At 51.6% G+C, this 24456-nt stretch overlaps 2 protein-coding genes across 7 annotated transcripts in view; one reads left to right on the top strand and one right to left on the bottom strand.

Moving 5' to 3' along the window:
- On the bottom strand, positions 1-21562 carry MAP1A (microtubule associated protein 1A). 2 transcript variants are annotated; one of them, XM_012442372.2, is made up of 7 exons: positions 21290-21562; positions 20236-20337; positions 11199-11281; positions 10810-10950; positions 2109-10302; positions 1746-1966; positions 1-1548 (listed from the first exon to the last, which is right to left on the bottom strand). In XM_012442372.2, the coding sequence occupies exons 1-7, from the start codon at positions 21525-21527 to the stop codon at positions 1393-1395; spliced, it is 9135 nt and encodes a 3044-aa protein (XP_012297795.2). In that variant the 5' UTR covers positions 21528-21562; the 3' UTR covers positions 1-1392. The 2 variants fall into 2 exon arrangements, with proteins under 2 accessions (XP_012297795.2, XP_012297796.2); XM_012442373.2 differs by lacking the exons at positions 20236-20337; positions 21290-21562 and adding an exon at positions 14212-14308.
- Positions 21563-21819: 257 nt separating this feature from the next.
- The window catches only part of TP53BP1 (tumor protein p53 binding protein 1), a 119365-nt gene continuing 116728 nt past the window's right edge, over positions 21820-24456 (top strand). For all 5 annotated transcript variants that reach the window (XM_012442205.3, XM_012442206.2, XM_012442207.2 and 2 more), the window contains exon 1: positions 21820-22147. The gene's annotated coding sequence lies outside the window, so the exon portion shown is untranslated. The remainder of the gene's footprint in view (positions 22148-24456) is intronic.

Genomic DNA, 24456 nt, shown 5'->3' with positions numbered 1-24456 from the left:
TGCAATGAACTCGGTTTATTGTTAGAGTTGGAGGTGGCTCCGTTACAGCAGCTGGGAACTATAGCAGGGAAGTGTGGGGAGGAGCAGAGCACAGCAGCACGGGGAGGGTGGAGCTAGGAAGAACACTAGGTGGGCTCATTTTGGTTTCCCAATAGTTTGGCAGAGAAGGCGAGCCCTGGTGACTACCAGCTTCTGGTTTCTCAGTCCAGCAGTAGTCTGACAGGGCTGCTCACTGGCTTGCTTGGGACGAGATCCTCTCCTGGGGTGGTATTTTCGGCCCGTTTTCACTTCACTCTGTAAGAGTTAAGCTATGACTCAGCTGCTTCTCCCTTTTTCCTTCCTCCCTCTCATTTTCCCCAAGTCCTCTGGCCTGGCCTCCACCTCCCAGATCCTCTAAGAGTGGGTTTGGAGAGGCAGCCAGTGTTCCCATTTCAGCTGCAGGATGGCATAGTGGAATGTTGGGGGAGTCACACATTGCTGGGGTGTCAAATGTTGGGATGTCAGGCAGTTGCTTATTTTTAACCCATTACACACCAGGCCACAGCAGATGACCACATGCAGAGAAGCCAAGCAGGGGATGAGAAGGGATCAGGATAATTGAAATGGGGTGAGTAAAAACTTTCAAAGAGTCAGGGAGTTTGGAAGAATTCTGGCATTTGGAATGGGCTCTCTTTGCCCTTTTGTGCTGTCTGGACACAGCCCTGGGATGTGAATGGTATAAAGCAGGGGCTGGGGAATAAGCTCCTTTCTCCTCTCACCAGTCTATCTATTGGTCTAAAGAGCTTCAAGTTTTAAATTGAGACATTCAGATACTGAGGGAAGCAATAGAACAGTGTAGCAGTGGGATACCCCCAGGCCCCTGCTAGAACTCAGACCCTGGTGGGTGGGGAGATGGGGGATGGGAGATGGAGGAAAGGGTGCAGCTCTGGGCACCTCACTGACAGTATCCTGCCCCCCAGGTCACATAAATTGCTATTGGAAATCCTTCCTGGGATGCCAAATAAATAGATTGAGATAAAGAGGTCCTTGGTGTTGGGGATATAATCTCCCTCCATGAGGGAGGAGGTTGCTCTCTGAGACCTATCCTCAGTCCCCATCCAATACCAGCATTTGACCATGCTAGTAGAGGGTTCTCAGGCATCAGATGCTATCCTATCCTAATTTGTCCCCTTCCCCTATCCTCTCCTTGTTAACTTTGGTTTGAGACCCCTCTCAGGAATGGATGACGGGAAGGGACAATCCCTCCCATTTAGCCCAGCCCAAGTCCCCACAAGAAGACATCTCCCTCCCCTCCCCCTAGCTCCCATCTCCCTCAACACCACAGGACTCAGCAGTAGCCATTATCTAAAGGAGCTGGGGGAGTGGATCCTTGGGGAAGGGAGGGCGGCTCTTTCAGAACTCAATCTTGCAGGCAGGGAAGGACTCATCCTGCATGACCACGGTGCTGCTGCTAGCCAGGACCAGAACGTTCAGTTGCTGCTGCTGCTCATGAGTTTGTTGGTACCACTCACGAGTCACCTCCGTGTCATGAGTAGGGATCAGAGTCACCTAGGAGGGAGATAAGACATGCCTGATGTGAGAACATGAAGGGAAGGTAGGTGAGGGGGAAGGGGAACCTGATGGTCTCAGAAACAGCCCTGTTGCCCTTAGAAAAGTCCCATCCTTTAATAAATAGGGACTGTGTTCTACTACTGCCTCTGAGTGAGCTTTGACCAAATTACTTCCTTGGTGTCTTTGCTACTCACCTGAAGATTCTCCCCCCACTGGGCCTTGCCCTCCAGCAGGGCATCCAGCACAGCCCGGCTTGGCTCGCCATTGGCAGGATCATTCCCACTGACCACATAGTAGGATGCACGCACTCGACGGAAGAAGTCAAGGTCAGCAGTCTTGCCACTGCAATGATTCGGGATATAGGCGAGATCCACATATACAGGGGCACCAGAGCCGCCCTTGGAACTCAAGGCCACTGCAGAGACAAGCCAGCATTCATTGTAGAGGAAAAAGTAGAACCCTTTTGGCAACCTTCTCCTCTTTCCCACTCCTGGAGTCTGACCAGCTCACACCCAGCCCTAACCCACACTCTCTGCCACTTTTCATGATATACTTACTCGGTCCTGCCTTGAGTCCATTGACTAGGCCTTTGGACATGGGGCTGTGTCCATCCTTTTCCTCTGCTGGGGTGACCTGGCTTGGAGTGCTGCGTGGTCGGGGTGGGGCCCGGGATGCTCGATCTGCAGTTCCTTTACCAGGGGTGGGTGATCGTTTTCCTCGAAGATCCAGACGCCGTGCAGGGGACGCTGGCTTGGCCCTGCCTGGAGCCCTGCGCCCTACTCGCCCCTGAACCTTCTCCTTCTCCCGTAGCCTCTCTACTCTCCCAGACTCTGAACTGAGCCCTTCAGGGTCAGCCATGCACACATCAGGGCGGGGAGGTGATGGGTGAGGGTCTGGCTGTGGGAGAGGGGGTGGGTCATGGCCAGGCCTGGGATGGTGAGTACCACTGACCCCCCCAGCTTTGTCCACAGGCAGGAAGTCCCCATCTTCATCTGAGTCAAGGGCTGCCTCCGCTGTGATGGATGGACACTCCTCAGTTTCTGGTGGGACATCAGAATCTGACTGTGAGGACCCTGAGTCACTGGCTGATGTGGGGGGTGTCTCATCAGCCACAGGGCATGGGCCCCCAGTGGTCCCTGACCCCCCTGCCTGGCGCCGCCCGCCTCTTCCTACCAGCCGAGCTTCCTCAGTTGAGAGGTCACTGTCATCTGTGGATGGGGGCAGAAGTGGGTTCAGGAAGGATGGGGAGACCTCCCCCCGATGGGGCCGGGGCTCAGCAGCACATCCCTGGGGCCCAGCCTCAACCTCAGGAGAAGCACTGCTGGGTGGGTCACCAGAGCCCCCTCCAGAACACAGTGGCTGCTCAGGGGACGGCAGTGTGTCAGGCCGGGAGCTCCTCTCAGCTCCTTCAGGCCAGGCCCCACGTTCCCAGGCAGGACAGGCCTCAGCCTCTTCTTTTTCAGCCTTGGCTGGGGCAGGGCCTAGGGGGTTAGGGCTGGTTTCAGTTAGGCCATTGGCTGCACAATCCCCAGAGGGACCCTGGAAGGGGCTTGGCTTCTCCATGGCTGCCCCTGAGCACTCCAGGTGGCGCAGCAGGGTGCCATCACCCATATCTGCAGGCAGGCTTGGAGCTGGAGCTAGGGCCAAGTCCAGTGAAGCTGGGGGTGCTGAGCTCAGAGGAGTAAGGTCCCAGAGGCTGTGGGGAGCTGGTTCCATTCCTGGGTCCAGCTCTCCAGATTCCTGTTCTGCAGCCTCAAGACCTGGAGAGAAGCGCTCAGCCACACTTGAAATCACAGGTGTGGTAGCTTCAGAAGAGGAGCCGTCAGACAGGGCTGGTGAGGCAGGTCGCGGCAGATTGGAGAGGAGAGGGGCCTCAGGGGAGCTGGGTGATGGGAGCTGGGGCAGCGAGGAGTCCAGGCTGGGGGCCTTGGTCACTTCCAAGTATTCATCATGCCGGGTTCTGGTGGGGGGTCCTGGAGCCAGAGCCAGAGCTCGGTCCCCAGAGAAGGCAAGGGAGCCACAGGGTGCCGAGCGGGGTTCAGCTGGAGAGGGCAGCTGTGTGGGAGCTGGCTGCAATGAGGAGAAGCCAAAAGCTGAAGCAGGGAAGTCCAGACTGGGTCGGGTAGGCCCCAGGTGTGAGTCCAAGGGAGGGCTGATATGTGCCTCAGTTTCTGGCCACAATGTAGGGGGCCCCATAGGGATGGAGTGAGGAGGACTTGGGGATTGGGCCTCTTTTTCTGGCTGTTCCCGAGCCCCCTTCTCCAGTTCTGAGTCACTAGTGCTGTCATCCCAGTGACTCCGGCCTGATTCCTTGGGGGATGGGGACCTCCTATCTGGGCTGCAGCTCAAGATGTTACCATTAAGAGGGGGGCTTGGACCTTTGCTCAGGATAGGAGCACGGGGGGGCACTGCAGGTGGGGTGAGGCTGGGCTCCACACTTGGCCCTGGCTCTGGCCTTGGGGGTACAGTGGGTCCTGCCAGGGCTGCATAGCTGAAGGTCGGAGTGTCAGATTGGAGGCTCCTGGGTGAGATAGGAGATGAAAGCTCCTTCTCTGCAGATGTGTTTCGGCCAGCAGCCTCCTCCTTGGTTGAGAGGCATGGGGGCCAATCCCCAGCTGCTCCAAGTGGAGGCTCTCTAGTGGGGCATGCAGGGCCAAGCCCAGTAAGCATCATCTGCTCATAGATGTCTGCATACTGAAAGCTTCTCTCATCAGGATAGGGTGTGGGCTCTCTCTGCTCGGGCTCAGTCTGCTCAGGCTCCATGGTAGTATGGCTTTTGCTGGCCTCTGGTACCTTTGAGCTGTGTGAGCTGCTGTCAGGAGCCCCAGCCCTACCTTCTTCTTCCCGTTCCCCTTCAGCCTTGCGGTAGTCCTTCCCCAGGGGGGAATATGGCCCACCTTCCAACTCAGCTGCCCCCTCCTGCACTGCAGCCACCACACTGTCGTATTCGGCTGTGGCCCAAGAGAAGGGTGCAGGAGTGTGGGGGTCTGGGACAGGTGTGGGGGGACCCGGAGCAGGGGAGAGGGGTGCAGGGGGGAGGGGTCTGTCCTTGGGCACCCAGGGTGGGATGTCAGCCAGCCATGAGGGGGTAATGGGTTCATTCTTCATGGGTGGCATGAGCTTAGGGTCTGGGATAGCGCTCTCTTGTCCTGGGGCTGAAGGAACCCTTTGTCCAACCATCTCAGGTGGGGAGGCTGGAGGGGAGATGATCTCAAAGGGAGAGGGAGTCAGTTTGTCCTCTTCCTCTGGTGGCAACCCAACTGGTGATTCAGCAAGCCAGCGCTCCACCTCCAACCCCTTCTGCGCTGAAGATTCCTGGAAATTCTTGAAGTCTGAGGCCCAGGGGCTCTGGGTTGTGTGTTCCGGTGGGGGCACTTCTTGCTCATCATCTGGGCCCTCATCTAGGAAAGTGCTTTCCCGTTCCTCAGTGTAGCGTGGGCGGGCCCCCTGGCCATCCAGTTCGTGAGGGAACCAGACCTTCCGCTCACAGCTTAGCTCCCTCCAGTATGTGTCCTGTTCCAAGACCACATCCTCTCTGCCCCTCCAATACCTGTTGTCCTGTTCAGGAGATGTGTCCTCCCATGCTGGGACAGGGTCTTTCTGTTCTCCAACTGGCTCCTCTCTCATAGGAGATGTTTCTCTCCACTCCTGGACCACATCCTGCTCCCTCCAGTACTTCTCTTCCTGCTCTCTGGCCTTGCCCTCCTGCATGAGGCTCTCTTGTAGCCCCAGAGCTTTGGTCTTCTCCAAAAGAGCTTCTAACTTCTCTTCCACAGCCTTGACCTTTTCTGGGGATTTTTCCTCTAGCATCTTCTCCTTTGGTTTCCTGGTTTTATCCTCCTGCACTAGGCTCTCCTGCTTTTGAGTTTGGTCCTTCTCTTCCAGGGCCTTCACATTTTGTTCCAGGGCTTCATCTTTCTGTCCCAAAGCCCAGTATTTTTGTTCTAAGGCCTGATCCTTCTTTTCTGAGGCTCTATCCTTCTGTTCCTGGGCCTGGTGTTTCTGTTCAGGGGCTTTGTCTGTCTGTTCTAGGTCTCTGCCCTTCATTTCAGCGACCTTGTCCTCTGGAGCCTTATGTTCAGCATTTCTGACTTTTTGATCTAAGACTTTGTCTTTCTCTTCTGGGGTCTTGTCCTTCTGTTCCAGGACCTTGTCCTTTTGTTCTAAGTCTTTGTCTTTTGGTTCCAGGGCCTTGTCCTTCTGTCCTAGGGCTGTGTCCTTTTGTTCTAAGGCTTTGTCTTTCTCTTCTGGGATCTTATCCTTTTGTTCCAGGGCCTTGTCTTTTTCTTCTAAGTCTTCGTCTTTTGGTTCTAGGGCCTTGTCCTTCTGTTCCAGGGATATGTCTTTTTGCTCTAAGTCTCTGACTTTTTGTTCTAAAGCCTTATCCTGCTGTTTCACAGCCTTGTTCTTTACATCCAGAGCCTCAGCTTTCTCATGGATAGCTGTATCCTTTGGCTCTATCATATCCTTGTGCTCCAGAGTTTTGTCTTGCTGCTGCAGGACTTCATCTTTTGGCTCGGATTCCTTCTTCTTCTGTTCTGAGGTTCTGTCTTTCAACCTTGGAACTTTATCTTCCCACTCTATGGCAATGTCCTCCATGGCAGGGCTTGGCAAAGACTCAGGACTTTTGGAGAAGGAGCTATCAGGTGTCAGAATGTGTTCACCAGGGCTCATTATTGCCCCAGGTAAGTGCTTCCCATCTCCTGAAAGTGTAGACTGAGACAGTGAGCTGGCAGGTGATTTCCTGTCAAGGCTCTCATCTGTGATGTCTGTCTGTGCAGAGTATCTAGTCATCCCATCTGTGGGAGGTGACACTGTGGCTGCATGGAGCTCTGGAACAGACATGGGAGCTGTGTGGTAAGAGGTGTCCTTGGCCTGCATCAGATGCCCCCTTTCTTCCTTCCCAAAGTTTAGTTCCCCAAACTGGAGGGTGCCAAGGCTTTCTGGAGAGAGCTGCTTAGAAGAAACATCCAGGGAGGTCTCCTTGCTGGGGCTCTCTTCTGACAGAGAAAGTGACTGAGCGTCTTCTGGAGATAACTCTGGCCAGCAGTCTTTGTGTAGGTACTGCTCTGTCAGGCCACAGAGAGACTTGGGGCTGGGCTCTTTGTTGGCAGTGTCTGGGGAGGCCACACTGAGGACAGAAAGGGACTCTGCATCTTCAGGGGAGAGGCTTCGGTCAGGATATTTGAGCACCTCATCTTTCTGAGGTTTGCAAGGTTCTTGGGGTGATATCCTCAAACCTCCGGGAAGGGCTTCTGCTCCCGGAATTGGGCCTGTGGGCTCTCCTGCCCCCATAGTCTCAAAGACTATTGCTTTATCCTGCTCTGGCAATAGCTGAATGGTACAGCCTGTATGTCCCTCATCAATGCTGACAGGTGCTTCCTGGGCCTGGGGGCTCCTGGGAAGATGAACCTTCTCTTCCTTCTCTAGTGTTCCCTCTTCAGGCTCTGGCTCAACTGTCTCCTCCACAGCATCTTCTTTGCCCACACCTGGTGTGCGCTTAGTGTCTCCCCAGGAGTCTGCTTCCTGAAAGTCTTGGGGCTCAGACTTTTCTTCCACTGGGGACTGATGAAAGGGTGTGTGGGTGGCACTGGGAGGACCAGATGGTGGAGGAGAAGCCATCTTCACTGTGCTGTCATCTGGGCTAAGGCACCGCTCCTCTGCTTCTCCAAGGGTTGGTTCCCCTGGATGTAGGGCATGCCCAGGGGCACTAAACACTGGAGTTCCATATTGACTGCACAGTTTCTCAGGCATCTGTACTTTTGTCATCTCCTCCTCTTCCTCTTTCACAGCTCTTTCTCCAGACAAGCCTTTCCCTATGATCTCTCCTCTCTTCTCTGACTCCCCAGTCACAGAGAATTCCTCACAGGGTGGTGATTTGAAGCCCTTGTCTTCTTCCAGTGAGGAAGTGGGTGAGATGGTACCAGCCGATGGCACATAGTCCAAGCCCTGAGTAGCTTCAGTACGAGAGGAAGGGATGCTTGTGACTGTGTCAAGCAGCAGGGAGCTCTTGCCTGTCTCCTCCGTCTGGGGAGCTGTAAGTGAGGCCACAGACTGGTCCTCAGCCACTGATGTGGCAAAGGAAGAAAGTTTGTCACACTCAGTGATTGAAGTGGCCGAGGACACATGTTCTTCTTCAGCCAAAGGGGCAGCCACTATGTTAGTGGGGTAGGTAAGTTCAGTCTCTGGTGCTCCATAGCCTTTGCCAGAGGTAGCAGGAACAGCACTGTCAGCAGGTTGGCTGGCTTCGAATGGGCCAGCACTTTCAGGCCCAGGGAGGTCATACGTACTTGTATGAAATCTGGGTGGAGCTGGGCGCTCCTCTGGCTCATCATGGATCTCCTCATCTGAGATGGTCTGCTCAGTCTCTGAGTAGCCAGGGATTGTCTCATCCTGGATGTAAGAGACATGCTCAGTGGCTCCCGCAGGTGTGGTCAGGCTGCTTAGGAATGATGAGGTCTCCTTCTCAGGGGCCTTGCCCTGGAGTCCCAATTCCCGACCCCCAAAAGCTTCCCTGCCCCTTGGAGTTACCTTCAAGGCTTCCTGCATATGTTTTTGGTAAAAACCCTCAGCTTTTGTCTCGTCCTCTTCCTCCTCATCTGAAGGGTGAACCTCCTCCATTTCTTCTAACTCAGCCTTTTCTATCACATCCTCCTTTACTTCAGGTTCACTTTCCTCTCTGGCTTCTGTTCTGTCTGGGAGCCTCTCTGCTTCCCTCTGCTTCTTGTCCTCCCAGGTATCTTTCTCTTCCTCTGTTTCAGCCCCAGAGTCTAGGCCTCTGTCCTTGCTACCTTGTTCCTCAGGGACCTCTGGGACAACCTCTTTATCTTTCATCACATGTTCTTCTTGTCCCAGCCCTGGAACAGAGGGTAGTGTTCCCTGGATAGCTGTATTTGGGGGTCCCTCCTCTGTAGTGTCTAGAGGGAATGGCTTATCTCTTAGTCCCATGTCCCTTTGTTCAGCCAGCAAACCCCTCTCCTCACGCTTCATCTCCTCAAAGTCCTGTGTGAGGTCCTCTGGTGAGGACAGGACCAGCTCCCTGTGCCCACTGACTGTTGGGAGTGGTACAGCCCCCTTCTGGGCTGGGGGCGTCCGGGGCTCAGAAGACAGCTCCTTCTCCCCACGGGCAGCACGGCTCCTGTCTATTTTGACTCTTCCAGGGGCCTTGGCTTTGTAGAGGGTCTTACGTACCTCAGGAGTAAAGGGCTTTAGGTCTGGCTTGGAAATCTTCTTGACCTCAGGTTTGGTATCTTTCCTCTTCTCCTCCTTCTTGGCATCCTTCTTCTCCTCCTTCCTTCCTTCATCCTTCTTGAGCTCTTTCCTCTCCTTTTTGATCTCTTTTTTCTCCTTGTCTTTTTTTTCTTCCAGCTTTGATATCTTTTCTTTAAGGTGCTTTTTCCCCACCTTGTCCTTGATCAGCTTTCGCTTCTCTGCCTTCAGTGCCTCACTTGACTCTGTCCTTACCCTCTCAGGCTTGGCAGGCTTCTCTGGGGGCTTCTCAGATGACTCTTTTGCCTTCTTCTCTGTCTTAGCTAACTCCTTGGCCAGCTCTGAGCGGGCCTCCTTAGCTCCCTCTTCTACCACGTCCTCCCGTTTGGCCAACTTGCTCACAGGTGTCTTGGTAGTGGCTTTGAGGCTCTCCTTGCTATCAGCCCGCTGTTTGATTTTGCTGGGCTTGAGGTTGGTAGGCACAGCCCCAGCAGCCAGGTCCTTCTGTGTGGCCACAGGGTAACGCAGGAAGTCCAGATGCCGAAGCTTTTCCAGGCCCTCCAAAATCTTATTCTGGGGAGCATTTCCTGGAAAAAGCACACGCACAATCTTCTCAGTGGGGTTGGCTGGTAGCCAGACCACCAGAGCAGTAATAGAGGTAAGGTAGGGCACAGAGATCTCAGCCTCCTTCCCACTGGCCAGCACGATGCCTGTCTTGGCTTTACTATTGCCTGCCCACTTTTGCATGAGGAACTGCATCTCCTTGCTGTCCTTGACAGGGTTGAGGACATACATGTCCAGCCGGCCCACACCCATTTTGTGGAAGAGGGTCAGTGGCTCAATGGTGTTGCTGACCACACGATACAGAGGCTCAGCCTGGATGCCCAGGCGGTTTAAGTGCTGCAGAGTGAGGCAGGCCTCTTCAATGCTGCGCTTGGCTTTCCGGGAGGCATCAGGAAGCCGCAGCTTATCAGGCACGTTGAAAAAGACAACTCCAAGCTCAGGGGAGATAAGGTTCTTCACCCAGTCACTGTAACTACTAGAGCCCTGGGACTGCTCCTCCTCTAGCTCTGCCACTTTGCGCTGTAGTAGGCCATTGATGCCTGGCAGGTTATCTGCCCCAATATGTGTGAGTAGCACCGAGTCAATGCGGTCCAGGTGCCGCACCAGCTTCCAAAAGCAGGACTTGCGATCAGAGCCACCATCCACCAGGATGTTGAAACCATTGACAGCAAAGAGGGCAGAGTCCCCACGACCACCTGGGAAGATGTAGCAGCAAGGCTTGGAGAGCTTGAGGAAGCCCCCTGAGGTTGGGGGCTCTAGCAGGTCAAATGGGGATGGCACATCCACAGTCTCAGAGACATACTCGGAGAACTCAGCCACGCCATCCATGGTGGGCAGCGTGGGCTCAGGGTTTAGCCGGAGGTGCAGGGTCTCTTGGGAACTGGATAATCCCAGGTGGCTCCAATCACCTTCCCCTAAGCAGGACACGGTGAGGAAGGCCTGGATCCCAGGGTCTCTATTGCTGAGCAATTGGGCAATCTAGAAGAATAGGAGATAGAAGCCTGATCAGGTCACTAGAGTTCAGCACCCTAATCTTCACCTCTCTCCAAGGTGAACTCTTTTTTTTTTTTTTTTTTTTTGAGACGGAGTTTTACTCTTGTTACCCAGGCTGGAGTGCAATGGCGCCATCTCGGCTCACTGCAACTTCCGCCTCCTGGGTTCAGGCAATTCTCCTGCCTCAGCCTCCTGAGTAGCTGGGATTACAGGCACGCGCCACCATGCCCAGCTAATTTTTTGTATTTTTAGTAGAGACAGGGTTTCACCATGTTGACCAGGATGGTCTTGATCTCTTGACCTCGTGATCCACCCGCCTCGGCCTCCCAAAGTGCTGGGATTACAGGCGTGAGCCACCGCGCCCGGCCCCAAGGTGAACTCTTACCTTTCTGCCAGGGCCCCCCATGGTCAAGAAATATGAGACTTTCCTTTAGATCCCTCCTGTAGCTCTAGTGCCGCCCTTTCTCCCAGACAGTCTGGGATGGAACTTACCTCGGGGTTGTGAAGGACCTGAGCAAAGTTTTCGCAGGAGTAGGTGCCACTCTGTAGGATGAGATCTCCCCCAGGCTCTAAACTTTGCCCACTCAAAATTAGTAGTTTATGAGCTGAAGGGCTGCTAAGAAGATGGTGAACCTGGAATGGAAAAAGGGGAGTGGTCACAGATATAGGAAATCCAGGGAAAGCCAATGAATGTCCTTGAAGTACTGCAAGAGCATGCTTCCCACTGGTGTCCCTCCCACCACCTCCAGACTAGGCTGGGGACAATAAGTCAGCTTAGATGCCAGAGAGAGGAATTCTTGGCCTAATAGTGGTAGCACTGGCAAGAGTGGGTATAGCACTTACACCAGGCCTGCTTGGCAAGGGACAGGCCCTGGCCTTACCTCAGAGCTGATACTGTCTGCACTGGGATTTACCAGGATGATGGTCTCTAGGATCTCACTCTGGTGGCAAAGGGTCCTCTGGCCTGAAGGAGAGATGTAGGAATTTATATTGAAGAGAATAGGTATAGAAATTGTGTGGTGCAGGAGAAGAAAGAATGTATTACTAGAAAATGGGACTCAGGAGAAAGAGAAACTTGGCTATCCTTAGACCCTGCCACCCTGGATACTGCTGAGTAAGGTCTAGGAACTGGCTCCTCCGGCCCTTCCCTTTCAGGGTGTCCACCGCCCCCTCTTCCACACTGGCTGTCCTCTCCTTCCCTTCATCTACCACACCCTCTGCTGCCTGTGTCCCCACCCCTCTGCCTGGAACTACAGGCTCAGACTGCCCTGTTGACAAGAAGCTTTTGTCCTGCTCGAGCACTAAGCTCCTGGTGCTGCCTGGGGATGGGGGAGCTCAGCTGGAGAGAGGGCCCCTGGGATGATGATCTTCATTTCCCTTTCTCCTTCCTGGCTTGCCTCTGCCCTGGGCTTTTCTGCCAGCAGAGTGTCTAGAAATAAGGAGATAGGAGCTTCTGTGTCTACAGACTCCCCAACTTTCTTGCCATCCAAGGCCAGAATTCCTGTTCCAGAAGACCCAGAGAAACCTGTGCTATCTAAACCCTTTATGATTCAAAGAATGGGCATAGGACTATAACTTCCTGTTCTGTCCTTTGGTTCCTCAGAGGCCAGGCCTGCACTAATACACATGCATACAAACATATTGTTCCCACTAGAAAGTTTTCACAGCATCTTTATGTCCCAAAGTTTCAGAGGTCAGATTCACTACCCCACAACCTATTCCTTGTGAACAGTTTCTTCTCTCATCTTTGCCCCTCTCCTAGAGGCCTCTACCATGGACATGGGGAGTGGAAGGTTCTTGAACAAGAAACACATTAATAAGGAAGGAGAGATTCAGAGTGTTCCCCAGGCCATGGAGAAAAACACCCCCAAATCCCCTATTTCCCTTTTCCAGCCTCACATGAAACACCAAGCAATTCAGCAAAGAAAGAAAGTGGCAAATCAGACAGAAGATGCTGAAGAAGAATGCTGCCATCCTCTGCTCCTGCCCTTCCTCCCCCAACCCCCTTTCCAATTGCAGTACATAGTGGCATTAACCTCATAGAGCATCCAACAGATGGCAGTGGGCTGTGTGGAGGATACTGGTGGGAGGGCTCATAATTTGTCCCTTAGACCTTCTTCTGTGACCCAGTTCTCTCTTCTTTCTGGGGCTTGGACAAGAAAAGCCTGGGCCAGGGCCTTTGTTAAGAGGAAGAGCCATGGTGCCAGGATCAGGCAGATCTGACAGCACAGGGCTGCAGATGCAGCTGTGGGGGAAATGAACGATGGATGGTGTCAGAAGACCAAACCCCATACAGGGTGGGTTGGGGTGAAGAGGAATTCAAGGGTTCCCTTCTATTCAGTTGAGAATTGAGGGAACATTTGAGATAAATTCAGAGGACAAGGGCCACCTCAGATGTAGGCAAGGGCAGGGCGTGGGGCAAGTGAGGGATATCAAGGTTTGGGAAGCTGCCAGCCTTAAGTAGTTCAGATTTAGAAGGGCAAGAGCTCCCTCCACACAAATAAGGTCACACATTTGAGGAAGGAAGGTCAGAAAGACAAATATCTATAGCACACACTGATTTGCTTTCTATCTACCACTCCCCTCTACCCCCAGTCTCTCATTCCTCATGGTCCCCGTTTATCACAAGACTTCTCCGATCCCAGTTCTTGTCCTGGCATAAGGTCCTATTCCTCACCATATCCCTGGGAGTGGTTCTGACTTGCAACTACATGGTTTATATCCTATGCCTCTCTTTTTCAGGCCTGGGAGAAAGCCATTTCTTCTGCTCCCCCGGCTGTCTCACTGAAGGGAACTGACTCGTTTTTTCCTTTTTCTTTGGAGAGGACCATCTTGTGAGGCAGGGGCGCACAGGGCTCTGTCAGTGCTGGAGTGGGGAGTGGGCTGTGGTGCGGAGGCTGAGCAGGCAGGAGGGCAGGTGTCTCCGCAGTGAGGCAGAAGGGGAGGAGGGCCATTTGGGCAGCTGCAGTTTGCCGCAGTGTGTGAGTGTGTGTGAGTGTGCGCACTGAGCTCTGGCTCCAGCTCCGCCCCCACCCCCCACCCCAGCATGACAAGTCATTTTCTTGGCTGCTTCTGCATGGGGGGTGGGGATAAGGGGATGCAGAGAGGGAGAAGAAACTGTCTTCTCTGTTCAAGAGCCCCCATCTTGGGAAGAGAGGCAGAGATGAGGTGGGAGAAGGGCTGAGACTGGGAACCTGTGGGGCTGACATGACTGGAAATGCTGGGTAGCCCCGGGGGAGGGAGTTCTCCATCTCCATAGTGGCCTTAGTGGGGCCAGAAAGCGGGGTTTAGAGTCCCAGTCTAAAGCTAGCCGCAGGGAATAGGGTGGGGGGAGCCCATTGCAAACTGGTTGGTCTGTGAGGAGGCGAGTGCCATGTCTTAATGACCCTTTCCTCCCTTCTTTTCCATAGTGTCCCCCACCTTCCCTTACTTGGCAAAAACTCACTGCCCTACTCACCACCAGAATAGGAGAAGCTGAGCAATCCAGCAGCTGACACCCAGGGGCCCTCCCATTAGGCACATTCCCATAACATCCCCCTTTCTCTCAGATTCTTCTGCCTCTGACCAAAAACATCGCTCCCAAATTCCTCCAGCACCCTGGGCTGCCAAGCAGAGCCAGTGGTACCACCCTCTGCTGCTGTCCCAGACTGATATCTCCCACCCCAGCCCAGCTGGAGAGGTGGACTGTCACAGCCCCTGGTGGCCTCTGGTTCTGGGTCCAGACTGGGCCCACAGCCAGTAATGTTCATCTTCTCTCTCCATTTGCCCAGCCTGCCTCCTGCCACTGGGCTAGTTCCAGACGTACCAGCACCCTTTCCATGACCCCATCCCACCTCCCCTCCCTCCCTATCACAGTGTACCCCCACATACCAAGCCCTTTGGTTCGGTTCTTACCCTGGCGTGTGGGAGGAAGCCTCTCATGGAGGCGGTAGCTCCGGCCTCAGCCGGCAGCTTCAGGGAAGAGTCTGCAGCACTTGGGGTGGGAGTGGGGGGGGGGTGCTTGATGAGGAGGGCGGCGCCAGGGCGGGGAAGAGGGGCTGGTCTGTGACGAGGCACTGGAGACTTAACTGTTTCTTTGCCTTCACGATGTCTGTACTCTAGTGCTTTTGCTTGGCTCTGGGGCTGAGGGATTGTCTAGCAGCTCAAAGAGCCTCTGCAATGTCCTGTGGCCCACAGGAGCTTTCTCTCACAACCATGCTTAGTTAAGAAATACTCTTTTAGCATCAGCCAAAAGACCAAAGCCCCATGCTAGGGGACAGAGCGAGGCTATAGAAGGCATGGGCCGCGTGGGCTCTCCCCCTTCTCTGAGAAACCATCTGCTGCCTCTTTCCTCAGATGGATCCAGGGAGTAACCTTCAGTCCCTGGAGGAGCAGGAGACAAAGGCTGGGGGCCCAAGAACATGGGGTAGGGGTGGGGAACTGCTTAAGAGAAAGGTTGGGGATGGGGAGATGTGCTGCCTTCTTCTGAACCTCAGCTACAGAAACCAAGGAGGGCAGAAACAAATCTTATTTTAGGGTTAGAGGGTAGTTTGAAATTCTGGAGTGGACACATGGTCCCTAGCCTATTGGGGTGGGGCACAGGGACCCTGAGAACTACATGAAGTTCTGTGGCAATGCAGCATAACACAGTAACCACACAGGCACTGATTCTTGGGATTCTTGAGTCATTGGAATATAGAGACAAGTCCCTGAAGGGGCAGGGAGCTTTCTGCCTTACGGTGAAGGAGTTTACAAGGACCGAGAAGGATCACCAGGGCCTCAGGGCCTCAGGCCCAAGCAAGGCTTTACGGTAGACCAATTATTAAATGTAACAGAAGTACTCTTTAGATTTAAAAAAAACCTATGATTGTATAGGGTGGTTGAGTTCCTGCTCTCTCCTTGTCTCTTTGCTGACTCTGTCTTATATTATTCTGATCCTTCTAACATTGATCCTGTTTCCCTTAGTCACTACCTCTGTCTCAGATTTAGTAAAGTGCTTTAGGACTTAAAGGAAGGATCTGGAGAGCGGTAGCACTTCCTTCCAATGGGAAGATGCTCATGCTCTCACATAGTCCTTCCCTGCCCTCTTCCCATCCACCCTCCCCAGTCCTGGCTAGCTCCTAAGGCCTTCCTCACAATCACAGCCACCCACGCATACCCCAAGACTCGCCCCACCCTTGCCCCAGGCTGCCAAGAGTTACTTTTGAAGGTCAGAGAAACCAAAATAGTCAGTGCTTTCAGCATCCCCCATCCCCTCTTAACTGCAGCCAGAGGAGAGGAGGAGCTGAGTCACTAGTACTCTTGGGGTTGAGGGGACAAAAGGGGAGCAATTCTTGCTCAGATCCGGGGATGCAAATCAGCAACAATGGCAACAACCCCATTTGGGTAGAAGCAGCCATCTGCAGAGATACACACAGAAAACCAGGCTGAGTTCCGAGCATCACAAAAGGGAAATACCTCTCTTCTGTAACTTTATCGTTTTTATTTCCTCCGACCTCAAGCCCTCTATCTCCTCTCTGCTTTCTAGGGCTTTCTGGAGTGTGTTAGGAGGGAAACTTGAGTAGACATTTGCCTTAAGAACAAAATAACATTTCCCAGACCAATGCAGAGCCCACCTTTATTCTCAGCTCAAGGGCCGCACCCTGGGCATGGTGCCAACTCACAGTAGAGTTTTCCTTCAGCCTGCACCCTCTAAACAGCTATGCACCACCACCAACTCTCCACCTGCTCTGTTTCTAGGCTCTGCTGCAATGAAATGGTGAGATGCCAAAGAAGAAAGAGAGGCTTGAGCTCAGACACAAAGTAAGATATGAAACTCTGGATTTGAGACCTGATCCACCATTTTACTAATCATGCTGCTAAACAAGTCACTTAACCTCTCTTAGAGCCAGCTTCATAAACTATGAAATGAGTATATTAGTACCATCCTCCAATAATGCTGTGATGTTTGAATCATATAAAAGATGAAAAAAATGCTCCTTCATTCCTAGACTTCTAAATCTGCAATGTACAAATGCCACTGGAAGTTTTTCTCCCTTTTATGGAAGATTTCCGAGAGGTCACCTAGGTGATTAAGGAAATTGTAAATCAGGATCTCAGACCAGATCAACTCTAGAGTACTCTTATCTCCCAGGTAAACCCAGAACTAGAGATGCCTGCAGTATGAGACTTGAAGTCCTTTTTGTGTCCTTGCTTTCCCATTTCAGACAGCAATGCAGACCCCAGTTCCAAGGGCTAATGAGCTGCTGTATTATTAATTCAGGATAACTTTTGTATTGGTAGAAGCAATAGACCAATCACTTCCTAAGTCCATCAGTAGAAATGGAGAGTCAGACCGAAGGCCTCCCAACTGGTCCCTCAGCCTGTGTTTTTATTTATTTATTTATTTTGAGATGGAGTCTAGCTCTGTTGTCTAGGCGGGAGTGCAGTGGCAGGATCTTGGCTCACTGCAACCTTTGTCTGCTGGGTTAAAGCAATTCTCCTACTTTAGCCTCCTGAGTATCTGGGTTTACTGGTGTGCACCACCACCCTGGGCTAATTTTTGTATTTTCAGTAGAGACAGGGTTTCACCATGTTGGCCAGGCTGGTCTCAAACTCCTGACCTCAAGTGATCTGCCTGCCTCAGCCTCCTGAAGTGTTGGGATTACAGGTGTGAGCCACCACACGCGGCCCTGTGTTTTTGAGTCTTAGAATATTTGTTATGAATTATGAGCCCTCCCCTCCATTTCCTATAGGTATCCAATAGTAAAAGAATCATAAAATTATTGAAACTCAGTTTTCCACTGTCCTAATGTTTCTGAGTTTGTATTAGAATGCTTGGAAGATCCAGATTTTTTGTAGGGGTTAGAAAGTCACCACTGGGTCTGGGCAGGGTGGCTCACGTCTGTAATCCCAGCACTTTGGGAGGCCGAGGTGGGCGGATCACAAGGTCAGCAGTTCAAGACCAGCCTGGCCAACATGATGAAACCCTGTCTCTACTAAAAGTACAAAAATCAGCCGGGTGTGGTGGTGCACGCCTGTAATCCCAGCTAAGGCAGGAGAATCGCTTGAACCCGGGAGGCAGGTGAGGCTGAGGCAGGAGAATTGCTTGAACCCGGGAGGCAGAGGTTGCAGTGAGCTGATATCGTGCCACTGCACTCCAGCCTGTGCAACAGAGCAAGTCTCCATCTCAAAAAAAAAAAGTCACCACTGGAGAGGCTACATGGTGCAAAAATCACCTTTGAAAGCTTTTACCAGACTTGACCACTAGAAGGAGCTGGGCTACTGACTCTTTATCAGAGGGTCCCTTCTTTTCTGTGTGGGTATGTTAATGTGGAGAGGGCAGTGCCTAGGAATACTTGTACTCTCCCTGTCACTGTAGGATACATTTTTGTCTGCTATCTTAGCATTTTGGCCCAGGGCTTGAAGATAGGTGATAGGAATGGTGGCCTAGCCTGTGGGGTAGTCAAGCCATAAGGCACTAACATATCCCCTTAAGCTCATCCCAGCTGCCTGGTCCCTTTGCGTCCTTACTAATGGAAGGCTGAAGGGAGGGGCAATGTCTGCAGCTGCTCTGGGCTGACTGTTGTTTGTGGGGACAGCTGAAAGAGGAGCCAACAGGGGTGGGGCTGTGGCCGTCTTGAGCAGTGTGGGTTTTTCCAGGAAATTCTCTGCTATTCTCCTGTGACATAGACAGACCATGATAAAAACGTCCAAACCTAAAAATATTCAGTATGCCAAAGTAAGCCCTAGTCTGGAGTATATGGACCTAAGCCCCTTGAGTACACCACAGCCAATCTCTTTGATGGAAAGGGTCTAGTAGGTGTTTATCATCAGTGCTTGTTTCTAAGAAGTGCCTGAGAATAACTATGTATCTCTCTGTAAGGGTCTTCCCAAGTATCCCTGCATCTTAATCTGAAGAATGGCTAGGTACTTTGGTTTAAATTCTTTTCATTTCTTATATTATTCCAGAAACCAGCCTACTCTCAGGTCTCTGTAGCCAAAAGGACAAGGTTAGAGAATTCAGTGTGAATTATTAACATCAGCAGATCATCACAAACTTCTGTTAGTCATTAATTTCATCCTCTGTCATCCCTGTATGTGGCCCTGCACCAAAGCTCCTAGGAGTACTAAGCGGTAAAACTGTTGATTTTCATCATGATCAGCGATAATGGAGGAAGCCATGACATGCATAATTCTAAACAGAAGAATTCTCAAAAGAGTGAGTGGCCTGCATTACAGAAAGCCAGTCACATCAGGAAGATGTCAGACTCACATATATTAATATAAAATTGCCATACATATTCCTAGGATGATAAAGTGTTAGTCATATTAACCTTATTTTCTCCAACTTCCCAGCAGCATCTATAGATATTAGTGATCAGGAAATGATCAAAGATTTGGAAGTAAGAAGCAGTGGAAAAGGAGGAGAGGTAATTAAGGAGAGGTGACTACTATACTGGATAATTGAAAATTATCTGTATAAGATATGAATTGAGTCATTCAGTTGCAGTGGCTGTTGACCTGGATGGATTTTATATTCTATTAAGCTGCATGGATTGGTATGTCAACATTTTCCAGTAACATGACTAGATGCCTAGCTCTTTTTTTTTTTTTTTTTTTTTTGTGATGGAGTTTTGCCCAGGCTGGAGTGTCGTGGCACAATCTTGGCTCACCGCAACCTCCACTTCCTGGGTTCAAGCAATTCTCCTGCCTCAGACTCCGGAGTAGCTGGGATTACAGGCATGTGCCACCACGCCTGGCTAATTTTGTATTTTTTAGTGGAGATTGGGTTTCTCCATGTTGGTTAGGCTAGTCTTGAACTCCTGATATCAGGTTATCTACCCACCTTGGCCTCCGAAAGTGTTGGGATTACAGGCGTGAGCCACCGTGCCTGGCCCTAACTGTTTTACAATAGGATGTAGAGCTTTCCATAGTCTCCTCACCGATATCTGTCATGGAGTGATAGTTCCTAAAATCTTATTTTCTCAAATCTCTAACCCACCCATTCCTCCCACCCAGCAGAATGGGAAACTGCATTATGTGAGCTTTGATCTGGGCCAAATCTCGGAGTACAACTTGATCTCATAGGAGTAAATTCAGGAGACCCTCCTTCCACTCTGGATTTGATGGTGCCCATCATCTTATAGTACCAGGATTCTGCTCTGCTCTGGAGATCTGTTGGCTAAGCCAAAGCAGGAACCAGAAACCCTGAAACCTGTGCAGCCTAAATAAAAATGCTAGGTGGGGCTCAGTGGCTCATGTCTGTAATCCCAGCACTTCGGGAGGCCAAGGTGGGCAGATCATGAGGTCAGGAGTTGAAGACCAGCCTGGCCAACACGGTGAAACCCTGTCTCTACTAAAAATACAAAAAATTAGCTGGGCATGGTGGGGGGTGCCTGTAATCCCAGCTACTCGGGAGGCTGAGGCAGGAGAAACACCTGAATCCAGGAGGCAGAGGTTACAGTGAGCCAAAATCGTGCCACTGCACTCCAGCCCGGGCAACAGTTTGAGACTCCCTCTCGAAAAAAAAAAAAAAGTTAAACAAGGGTCTAGGAAGATAAATGAGGGATTCTGGGGTGTCTTTAAAGGAAAGCAGGGAGTCCGGGGTATGCAGAAAGGGGAACACAAATGAAGAAAGTGAATTTTTGCATGAGAGATGCTGGATCACTAAAAGGAATACTCATTTCTTTAGTTCATGTCAACAGCTATCCACAAACAACCCGCTTCTCAGGGAGAAGTTACGTTCTCTAGGCTCCCTCCACTATCAAACCATGTCTGCAAAGTATATTCGGTATGTGGGGATAGCTATGGAATTCCATGACTTTTCTCCTCTATAAAGTTCCTCCCTTCTCCTCCACCCAAACCTCCCACAAGGCCGCTTCTCCCAGGGAGACTGGATTTCTGCTCTTCAGTGACCAGCTGTCACCCAAAGGACTGAAATAAAATGCTAGTCCTAACCTTTGACCTCTGAGGAGAAGTGAGCCAGATGCCGGGTAATGAAGAGTCTCAACTGTTGGTTCAAGTCAAAGGATGACAGGTCAATGTTCCAGGAGAGAATCCCTGTGGGAGAAAAACAAAGAGGATTCTAGATAAGGTTGTGGGTTAGGGGTTGGTGGGACTGCAGGAATACATTCAAGTTCACACAACAGGTAAGGAGAGGGAGGGTATATGGGCAGTTGCCACAATCAGCCTCAGTGATGTCTTGAAGAAAGGTGGCTAGTCGTGGTATCTTTCTCCCGGTTACCTTGTCTAGGCTTTGCCTAAGCCAGGAGGACGGACTTTAGACTAACCTCGGTCATTAATGAGTTTATAAGTAGGAATTTTCTTGTAAGGTTGCTTAGTTGTGGTGGAAGTGACACTAAGAACCTATTGTCAGATACTGAGAGCTACCTTTTCCAATTTACAGCTAAGTAGGATTCTATGTCGGCCTTCTATGCCCCCTTCCTTATGTCCAACCCTCCACGGCTTGCTTCCACCCGCAGGTGGCTCCGCAGCATTGCACCACAGGCACAGGCACAGCACTGGGGATGCAAGTGAGGACTTAGGAGCTGGTAGCCACAAAGGTCACCCTCAGGTTGGCTGCTAGCATTCAGAGATTTGAGATTTGTAAGGGCGTTCAGAAAACTCCTCATGCTGGTTCAGTGACCATAAAGAAGAAACAGCAAGGTTGGGATGTGGATTCTTCAGGGGATGGAGAGGACTTTCAGGACACCTGGCCCAAAACGCTGCGGAGGAGGGCGTGACCAGAGGGGCCCCAGGGGCTGCATAGAGCTCCACTGCCTCAGAGAGACTGCGGAACGCCACGGGGTGTGCGGGAAGGATGGGCAAGCGAGATGTTAGTAGAGCGAGAGGATACGGACACATGGCATGGAAGATGCAGGTGACAAGGGCGCAGATCTCAGGAAGTGCACACAAGGGATGGATATGCAGACGTATGCATTGAGAGTTGAATACAGAAGGCGGAGAAGCATAGGATGGAGATACCTGAAGCACAGCCAGAACAGTGGCTCACCTTGTTCAAGGTGGGCCCGTACGGCCCTCAGCTGACTCTCGGTACCGATATCGCCGATCACAATGAGCAAAGAGTGCTTCTGCAGGTCCCAGCGGGCAGCCGCCACCGCGGCTCCAGCCTCGCACAGCTGCTCCGCGGGTTTCTGAGGCAGCGGTGGGCCGGGACTTCGGAGCCCCAGCCCCAGAGTTGTCTCCATGGTAACGCCATGAGGCCGCGCAGGCCCGGCCTCGGTCTCCATGGTAACTCAGGCGGAGTGTTAGGCCGGCAGCGTCCTCTGCAGGGAGAGTGCGCGCGGTTCTTAAAGGCCGGCGACAGGTGCCGCTCATTGGCTGTTGCCTGTCAGGGGGCGGGGCGCAGGCGCCGCAGGGGCGGGCCGGGGCCAGAGCTAGAAGCCTCTGCTTTGCGGTCTCGCTGGGCCTGAGGGTGGTGCCGGTCCCCCATCTCCGCCACGACCCCCCCGCTACGTGCTAGCGGGAGCTTCCACTCAGACTTGAGCGGGGGTGGGGTTTCTGGGGGACCCATTGGAGGGGCTAGTCGGTTGCCTCGGCGCCTGAAGAAGCTTCTAGTTAAGATGTATCCCTGATAAGTACTGTCTGGCAATTCTGCAATCTCACCCGAACTGAGGGGAGCCATCTTGTCCCTCTCTGCCTCCGAGTTTGTATCATTGCCTCCGTCTGTGTCTGTGTGTTTGCATTATCGTTGTTTGGCGTTTTTGTTTTTTGCTTGTCACTGCCTGCCTGGGTCCTGCCCGAGGTCTCTATCCTCGGTTTCCCTGTCCTTGCCTCAGGCCCTGGGAGTGCTCTGGAAGGCTGCGCAGTATTGGAGGGGACAGAATGACCTTCCGGCCTTGAGTCCCTGGTGAGTTGTTATTCTGAAGATAGCAGTTGGCTGGCTACTCTCCATCTCTGCTGAGTGCAGGACTCGAGTGCAATGAGCTCAGACTGCAGCAAGGGGGATTTGAGTAAAACCTAGGAAAGACCTTCCCATCTACAAGTGATGTGACAAAGTGAGATGGGTCTCCCTTAGGAGACTGTTGTATTACTTTCCCCGGGGAGTTCTTAAAACAGAGGGGGCAATGTTTGCGCCAAAGAAGAGGTTGACAGTTCTAAGACGAAAACCAGAGGTTGGGAAAGGACTGGGGAGGCCTTGCACTGTTTTATGACTGACTAGAACATCTTTGTAAAAATGTGCTGTAAGTCTAGCCTCCCCCATTCCTCTGTGTCTCCACCTACTCCACACTCCAAAGGCTTTTTAAATCTAGGATACCGAATCATTCTGTACATGTATGTATGGAACCGCCTATGTTTCACCCTAGGGCTCCAGCACCACTTGTGTCTTTGTCCCATTTGCCTTCACTTTGGAGATTGTACAGTAAAGAAAGGAGCACAGTACCAGATTCAGCAAGGCTGCCTGTGAGCCACATTCTGATTGGGCAGTGTCTGCATGTTAAATACTTCACAGCAGCGGGGGGTGGGGATGGGGGGGTAGTGGCTCAGGCCTGTAATCCCAGCACTTTGGGATGCCGAAGTGGGCGGTTCACTTGAGGTCAGGAGTTGGAGACCAGCCTGCTCAACATGAGGAAACCCCACCTCTATTAAAAATACAAAAATTAGCTGGGGGGAGTGGTGGGCACCTATCCCAGCTACTCGGGAGGCTGAGGCAGGAGAATCACTTGATCCTGGGAGGCGGAGGTTGCAGTGAGCCAAGATCGCACCACTGCACTCCAGCCTGGGCAACAGAGTGAGACTCCATCTCCAAACAAAACAAAAGGTCACAGCAATCCTGGTCCCTACCATGGATCATGTGTTACAGAAAAACAGCCAGTCCATTCTGCAGCCAATCTGGACATGGCCCTGAAAATCCTTTTTGCAGCAGAAAAGGGGAAATAAGAGTACTGGCAGAACATCAGATGGTGGGGGTGTCTCACTCTGTATGACACATGAGATGGTATTTCACTGCACCCCTGCTCCCCCTCCCCACTATTTGTGGATCTGAATCTGGAAAAGAGCTCGGAGAGATGTGCAGGTCTCCTCTGCTGCAATCAGAAAAAGAGTACCGTGTAGAGGCAGAGAGCCAGAATATGTTGTGGGGAGAAAGGGACAGTTTCCATAGCAACTGTAGAGATGAGGCCTCTAACTACCACAGGGTCTCAGTATAAAGGTCAGCAGTAGTTAACCAGAGACTCTGCTTTCATCAAGTATGACAAAGGGACTAAACAATAGATCTGAATGGTATAGGGAAGAATCACACACTGATTAGATGGTAGGGGCAGAAATTCAGCCTTGTGATCTCAGGTCTTGCTAAAATTGGGTTTTATTAATTACAGTGCAAATGTAGATTATGATAGTAATAAAATTGCTTATGTGTGCTCAATGAGTATTTTGGAGGCTCATTGCCAAAGGCTGACAATGTCACAGAAAGATTGGCTATAGGTGTCTGTTAATTATCTTCCTCTTTCCTTGGTTAACAGTATTCCAGCCATTCCATTGGGTGATGATTCAATATATATATATTATATATATATATATATATATATAGAGAGAGAGAGAGAGAGAGAGAGACAGGGGTGGGGTTCTTGCTGTGTCACCAACGCTAGTCAGTGGCATGATTGTAGCCCACTTGTAACCTCAAACTCCTGGACTCAAGTGATCCTTGTTCCTCAGGCTCTGGTGTAGCTAGGACTACAGATGCATGCTGTTATACTGGACTAGTTTGTAAAAATTTTTTGTAGAGACAAGGTCTTTGTGCGTTGCACAGGTGGATCTCAAATTCCTGGCCTCAAGCAATCCTCCTCCCTATCCCTCCCAAAGGACTGGGATTACAAGTGTGAGCCACTGTGCTCAGCCCAGAAAATATTTTTGAGTGTTAAATTGCACAGAACATTGTCCAAAGTGCTCTATAAAGAAAACTGTGGCCGGAAATGATGGTTCACATCTGTAATCCCAGATCTTTGGGAGACTGAGATGGGCAGATCGCTTGAGCCCAGAAGTTTGAAACCAGCCTGGGGTACATAATGAAACCCCATCTCTACAAAAAATACAAAAATTACCTGGGTGTGGTAGTGCATGCTTGTAGTCCCAGTTACTCAGGAAGCTGAGATGGGAGAATCAATTGAGCCCAGGAGGCAGAGGTTGCAGTAAGCTGAGATCTCACCACTGCACTCTAGC

Source organism: Aotus nancymaae, unplaced genomic scaffold, assembly GCF_030222135.1.
Source record: "Aotus nancymaae isolate 86718 unplaced genomic scaffold, 86718_ANA_hifiasm-v0.15.2.pri h1tg000062l, whole genome shotgun sequence".
In the NCBI taxonomy this organism is placed as follows: Eukaryota; Metazoa; Chordata; class Mammalia; order Primates; family Aotidae; genus Aotus; species Aotus nancymaae.
The sequence above is the reverse complement of the archived record's forward strand: the minus strand, read 5'-3'. Positions and strand labels throughout refer to the sequence as shown.

Excerpts from the sequence above, each read along its gene's own strand:
- MAP1A (XM_012442372.2), bottom strand. The coding sequence starts at position 21,527 with ATGGAGACCGAGGCCGGGCCTGCGCGGCCTCATGGCGTTACCATGGAG. Across the intron at positions 10,303-10,809 it reads AGGTCCTTCACAACCCCGAG|ATTGCCCAATTGCTCAGCAA; the intron begins GTAAGTTCCATC and ends CTATTCTTCTAG. Across the intron at positions 1,967-2,108 it reads TGGACTCAAGGCAGGACCGA|TGGCCTTGAGTTCCAAGGGC; the intron begins GTAAGTATATCA and ends TTGTCTCTGCAG.